This window comes from Eschscholzia californica, unplaced genomic scaffold, assembly GCF_041429995.1.
Source record: "Eschscholzia californica isolate CP2 unplaced genomic scaffold, dmEscCali1.0.p SCAF_5, whole genome shotgun sequence".
NCBI classification, from domain to species: Eukaryota; Viridiplantae; Streptophyta; class Magnoliopsida; order Ranunculales; family Papaveraceae; genus Eschscholzia; species Eschscholzia californica.
This window is the reverse complement of record NW_028238472.1, coordinates 36,812,592-36,819,338: the sequence shown is the minus strand read 5'-3', so window position 1 is coordinate 36,819,338 and position 6,747 is coordinate 36,812,592. Positions and strand designations below refer to the sequence as shown.

Sequence of the window (6,747 nt, the reverse complement as noted above, 5' to 3'; positions counted from 1 at the left end):
TTTTGAAGCAATTTCAGGGCACCAAACCAACTTCATATCGTCTTGATCTTTTCACCTTCTTGTTATACTTCTCTTTTTAGCGGGTTTTTGTTTGTTCACAAGTAATTGAAAATTGTTTGGAAAAAGAGAGGGAAATCAAGGCACCATTCATCATCCTCTTGTTTTATTTCTGAAGGACAGAGAAAGAGATGCCGATGAAATAGTTGAAAATGAAAACGGTGGTGTTTTTTTTTGTTGAAAGAATCGGTGGTGTTTTTAGATTTGAAAAAGAGTTGATGGGTGTGAAAGTTTTAGAGAGAAAGAGAGTTGATGTGAAAGAATTAAAAGAAGGGTAACTTTAGAATATTTTTTTGACTTTAACGGTCATGTGATGCTAATGACACAGAGAGGGCAACCTGGGTATTTTCGATAAACTAGATGGCTAGGCGGAAAGCTGATCGTAAATTAACAGTTTGGAAAACAACTCTTATTTAATTTTGTGGAAAGAGATAGAAGAAAAAGAAAATTCATCTAAAATTATTGAATTCTCCCATTTCTTTTGTTGTCTCCTTCAGCAATTACATGTTAACAAAACCTATCAACAGACTTATGCAGAAATATTGGGAAAAAATTGAATTCCTAAACATGCACAATAATACCATGAACTCTCATTATCCTGGCATCAGAAACCTTGAGTTAGATGTAACTTCATCTATGCAGCCCCAATTTAAAAGTGAGTGACATAATTGTGGCCTATTTACGAATTGACCATTCATGAGCTTTCCACTCTGGCAATTGTTGGATAACAACCTGCATGTAAAGTAAAACACAAAAAAATCATGAATTATTTCATGTAAGAAGGATTAAGGAGTTGATTTCTCACTAAGTTTAACTCTTCACCATATATATCAAATTCACTAAATCTATACAAAGTGTTTAAAAAACAAGACCAATATCGAGATCAATCTTGAAGAGGGAAAAACAACATATATAAGACTCAACCAATCAAATTGAGGAATCCAAAATATTCAAAGATCTCCCACGTGTGACTTTTGAGTCTAACACATGTGGGCCTAACTCTGATACCATGTTAAGTTTGTGGTCATTCGACTCAAAACTAATTGACAATAAGTGAAGAGGACCTAGACATTATATTTTTAATTGTTAGATTTCTTTCTTCTATGTGGGACTATTCTCACAATTCTTAAGTGAAAGTTTATGATAGTTCCTAGTGGTTAATTTAGGGATCACTTGGAGTACTAAGTTACTTGGATGGGCATGATGGTGTCAACTTATGAATTTTGATGAGCTCGTGAAAGCCTAGACATAGTTACAGAGATAAAATTGTGTGCCTGTTTGCTTACAAAGTTGTGGAAATAAATATTAATATGGTAAGAATGAATATACAAGATGGCCTATCGGCCCGTTTCATCAAAACATACCTGTCCTCTTGAGTCAGTTTTACCAACATTGGTTTGGCATGCAAGTCTCCATGTCTTCGGTTTCTGCAAAATAGAATTTGTTAATTAAGACCCCCTCTGTATTTGAATTTCTTTCAAAAGATAAGAAATTTGGGATTCAGTAATACCTTCTTCAAGATTTCCTTCTCTTTATCTGTACGCAGGCTTAGATGTTCTTTTCCTTGAATGACCTGACTATTTAGAATAAATTTAAGGAAAAATGGCAGTTGGGCCGAAAAATAATTTGATCTAATGGCAAAAAAAAGTAATATTAATATTGCGGAAAAAAAGGAAAAGATATAGTCAAATAGTTGTTGAGGCCACTAAATTAATCCGCCATAATTTTCATTCACCAACACGGGTGACGTTCAAAGTATTTAATAACAACAAACTATTCTTCTCTACAAATTGTTGTTTGCTTTCTGCAAACTGTTATTTGTTTAAAGCTTTGATGAGGTTTTCTTCGATTTGTTCTGAGTTTTAATGAAGCTATAGTATTTTTTACATCCGTTTTAATATATGTTTGATGTTGTTGTTTTTAGTTTGTGTTTGATCTATTTGACATATATTTGTTCAATCCAAACAATATTTTTTTTTATACAAGTGAACTGACATGGATATTGTTCTTGTAAACAGTGAACTCAAAAAACTCGTTTCTTTTTTTTAAGACTTTAGAAAAAATGACTTTGAGGAGGCTCTAGAAGAAGCGAAGAAAGTTGCATTTGTAATGGAAATAAAACCGATTTTCCGAAAGTGATGCGTGTTAAAACGAATGAGACACTTTGATGAGAATGTTAGTGACGAAGTAATATTTACACCTGAAGAATCATTTCGAGTCAACTACTTTTTTGCATATTGTTGATCAAATTATTTCTTCCATTAAAATTAGGTTGAAATAGTTTCAAGCATATGAAAATTTTAAGGTTTTTATTTGATTTAAAGAAATTAGATAATGTTGACAAAGAGAGGTTTCAAGGACTCTTGCATCAATTTAGAACACTTTCTTAAGGATGGACAACACACCGACATTGATGAAGATGATTTGTGTTCGGAATGAAAAAAAAAAATTTAAAGAGTGTTTTGCCAGAGAGTACTAAAAGACCAATTTGTTTCATTTTTTTCAACTTAAAGTGTAGGGGTCCCATCGATACATTCGCATAGGATCCTCCAAATTCAAGACCAATACTAGAGGCGCTCTTATGGTTGAAATTTTGTAACTTTGGTTGTTTAATGCGATGCTTTGCTCGAAAAACATTTTTTCTATAGGACTTGGAAGTGATATAAAAACAAACATAACGTCTTTCTAAGTTATGAAGAACAAACGTATAAATGTATAATCACTTACTAAGTGCTAGTACTTTATAAGTGCTAAGAAATCAAACACCCCCTAAGCCCTAAGGGCGCCGATTCCGCATAATACCTAACTAGCCTTAATAAAGCGTGTGACACCCACCTATGTGGCTATGTAACTATATCAGCTAGTGCAATCTTGGATGGGAAAAGACCAAGATACCTTATATTACATGACAATAAGTTATGTTTAAAGAAGATTACCTCAACTATACATGTCCCACAAGTTCCTCCTCCTCCACAGTTTAAAAGAGGTCTAGCCTGAGAAATTCCCACCGTTCTGATTAACTTATAAATGATTAAGAAAAAAAAAGTGGAATGATTTTACTTTTTACTATAACAATGACCTAGATCAGAGAGAGATAGAGAGACTTACATAAGGTCCATAGAGTTCAATGTCTGAATCCAACATAATATCCCTAAGTTTCTGACCCCCACAAGCTGATCGAGTGTGTATATCTGGTGTTCCATCAGGAAGTAATACTGACTGATCAACAAAAAAAACTAAATTAATCAAATTTCAATTTAATTAAAACCAAACAAGAAAATATATAATAACTCTTTCAGAATGAATCCATAACTCACACTAACAAAAGCGAAATCGATGGACGGAGGTTCTTCCACCAATGTAGTTTCAGATTCGACTCCGGGTACAGATCCAACGGCTCTGATTTTTCCTCCTGAGAAACTATTTCGTTTATTGAATGAGAAAATGGTGGTGTTAATGTTGGTGTTCTTATGGGTTAAGTTAGAGGAGAGATAGATAGAAGGCAAAATAGAAGTGTTAGAAGTAAGAATTCCCATCTTTTAATTTCTCAAAAGAGTAGTTGCTGATCCTTTGAAATGACCTTGTGGTTGATTCGTTTGATAAACTTGTCATGTTTTTTCATTTTAGGGTTTCTCTATGAAAAGGATGCATGTGGTTCTTATTTACATCTTATCCAATATGATGCTCATACAATTTGACATTATTTGTTCCTTTGTTGGAGTACTAAATTTATTGGAGGTATAGAATAGGGTCTTTTCTTACTTCAAAAATACTATTCCTACATTACAAATACAATAAATATACAATGAGATTTATTTTTTGTGGACACAGTTGGTCCACTTCATTTTGATGTCAAGGTGTAGATTTGTCATGAGCGTGAAACTGAGCAAGTTGGTGAGCCCATCACTACTTAGCGGCAAGCAAGAAAATAACCCCTATAAGAACATCCTAGTAAAGAAAAAAGAAGAGCTAATTTCTTGAGGAGACCAAATGATGTTATCGATTACTCTCTCTAGTCTCTTTCTTAATGTTCCTAAATCATAAGGTTTATCAGAAACTAATGCCTACGGTTTATCAGAAATTGATGAGTTACTTACAAATATCTAAGTTCCTAAAAAACACAAATCCTGAAACATCAGGACGAGCCCGACCCATATTGAGCCACACATCTTTATTTGCTTGTCGGTAACCATATACTAATGTTTTCAGTTTCCTTCTGAGCTCATCATCAATCAGTTGAAGTTCAAATGTCCAATAATGAAGTACAAGTGAACATCTAGAGCTTCGATTATCTAGGTATTTTTTTAATTTCTACAGCTAAGAAATTGTTTTCGTCTACTCATTTCGCTCAAACAAGACAGAGCCCTAACATCAAAAGTTAGGTTCTTCCACAACTCCATATTGTGCCCTAACATTATCAGCTTCAAACAGATGATGCCTACAATATCCAAAATTCCCATACAAATGTTTCTCATAGAGATTGGACAAACAAGATTTGTTTTTTAAATCTAATCAATCCTAAACTGACCAGTAAAAGAACTTAAAATCTAACAAATTCCATAAATTTTACAAGAGGGGCATTCAAATTATAAGCTGAAATGTGTACTGAACAAATTCAGATGTAAATAAAGCATGAATTGAGATTCCAGAAGTAGGATAAAATCTAGGGTTTGTACAGAAAAGTGTACGAACTTACCACTACCGAGATGAAAGAGAGAAAGTCTTCGAGAAGGATTGTAAGCCGTAAGAGAAACACCGAAACGAGCGGTAGTGGTGGAGGTGAAAATAGTGGTGCTGGTGGTGGTGGTGGTGGTGATGGCTGAGAATCTGAAAGAAGAAGATAGAGAAGGACGAAGGGATGCGAGATGTAGGGATGAGGACGCCATTGGAAGTATCCTTACCATCTCTCTACTCTCTCTCTCTCTCTCTCTCTCTCTCTCTCTCTCTATATCTATCTGTATTTTTTTTCTTTGTCGTTCGGCCACCTTCTTCCTGTTTCTTTCTGGGATGTCACGTGCATTATGTTCGTGTGGTCTACACTGATATGAAATCGCTCAAAACCTGACACCTGTTTAAGATTTTTGTAGCATTGTAGTGTCCAACATTATGTGTTTTGGGCACATCTTATGGGCCGGGCCAGATGCAGAAATTGAATTTTTTTATATTTTGCCCCCCAGTCTTCGTGTTTTCATGTGTTTTTTTCCTTCTCTCTTCTTCTTTGTCTCGTTCAAAAGTAGGTTTTCTGTTTTGCCCCTAATCTTCCATCCCGCATATCTCTCTATATCCTTTATCTTCCTCTCCCTCTCTCTCACTCATTTCTCGCTCTCTGGTTTTGTCTCGTATTTCTCTCTCTCTCTTTCTCTCTCTCTCTCTCTCTCTCTCTCTCTCTCTCTCTCTCTCTCTCTCTCACGCAGTTTCATGCGAAGGAAAGAGTTCCCTTCACCAGTACTCGAGGGCGATGGCATATTGGGGCACATGCCCCCACAAGTCCCAACGTTAATACCAAACCACCTACCTCCTAACCTAACCCAAACCAACTATCCTCCTGCTTATCCAACCCAAAATAAGAAGTTCTTCTCAATTCTATTCAAGTTTTTTGCTTAGACATAATTCTTTTTGGTTGGTGATGCACCCGAAAAGGTTACACACCCAAGCGGAGGTATCAAGTAGTAATCCGGCAAAGCCGGGATCGATCCAAGGATAGGAAGGTAGTTTGGATATCGAAGGGTCTTGTCCCTCGGTCTAGATATTTCAAGCTAACTTAGACTAAAAAGGAAAGGAAACAAAGATAAATGTGGGTTTGATCGAATAAGGTGATAAGAGAATAAAACAAACAAGTAAAATAACTAAACTAAACAATAAAAGTAAACGGGCGAGAGAGATTCGAGAGAAGAGTCGAAGGAACAAGAGTCGGGAGACGGTAAGACTCGATTCGGGCAACAAATAAGTGAGAGAGGTGTCGAAGTCCGGGAATCCATAATGATAAACCTACGACTATGTGTAGTCCGATTTGATGTGTCGAGGTACAATCGATATTCGACTCCTAAAGTAGATGTCTCTAAGTACTATGTATATCCGGAGATCATACTTAGTCAAACAAACGTCTAAATCGGTTAATCCCGAGTCATCGAAAGTGTCCTCTAGTCGCCTAACTATGTGAAGTGCATGACAAGACACATGAAATTATGACTTAGACTACGATCGATATCGAATACTTCGTTTCGTCTATTAACTATGCGAAGTGCTTGACAAGACACATGAAAATACGATCAAAACGATAATCGAACTAAATGAACATCAATTTATAATCAAAACACCAAATCATATTAAACATAATCACGAATTCATCACATTTCATCTCATATAATCGACAAACTAAAGTTAGCTAAATTTGGTGATTGAATAAGAAATGGAAAGGAAATGGTGAGAGAATCCCCCTTTTTCGATGATGGTTCGAGGCTAAGATCGTCGGAAAATATGAGTTTTAGTTGCAGCCGATCTCCCCTTAGCAATTTTCTGGGTTCCCCATAGCGACCACCATCATCTTCTCCATCTCAAGAACATCCACCATTAAAGCTTCACCAAGCTTTCTCTCTCTAAAAATTTCTTGTCCAAAATCAAATCAAATTACATGGGAAGATAGATCAAGACATGGGGAGTAAAAGCCCTAAGGTTTTGAATCAAGAAAGT

The 6,747-nt window shown here is 35.6% G+C and overlaps 1 protein-coding gene across 1 annotated transcript; it reads right to left on the bottom strand.

Annotated features, from left to right (window-relative positions):
• Nucleotides 1–451: 451 nt before the first annotated feature.
• LOC147538925 (photosynthetic NDH subunit of subcomplex B 3, chloroplastic-like) lies at nucleotides 452–5,069 on the bottom strand. Its single transcript, XM_086644145.1, has 7 exons — nucleotides 4,754–5,069; nucleotides 3,375–3,469; nucleotides 3,166–3,276; nucleotides 2,994–3,050; nucleotides 1,568–1,630; nucleotides 1,422–1,484; nucleotides 452–789 (listed from the first exon to the last, which is right to left on the bottom strand). The coding sequence occupies exons 1-7, from the start codon at nucleotides 4,959–4,961 to the stop codon at nucleotides 733–735; spliced, it is 654 nt and encodes a 217-aa protein (XP_086500271.1). The 5' UTR covers nucleotides 4,962–5,069; the 3' UTR covers nucleotides 452–732.
• Between the last annotated feature and the right edge of the window lie 1,678 nt (nucleotides 5,070–6,747).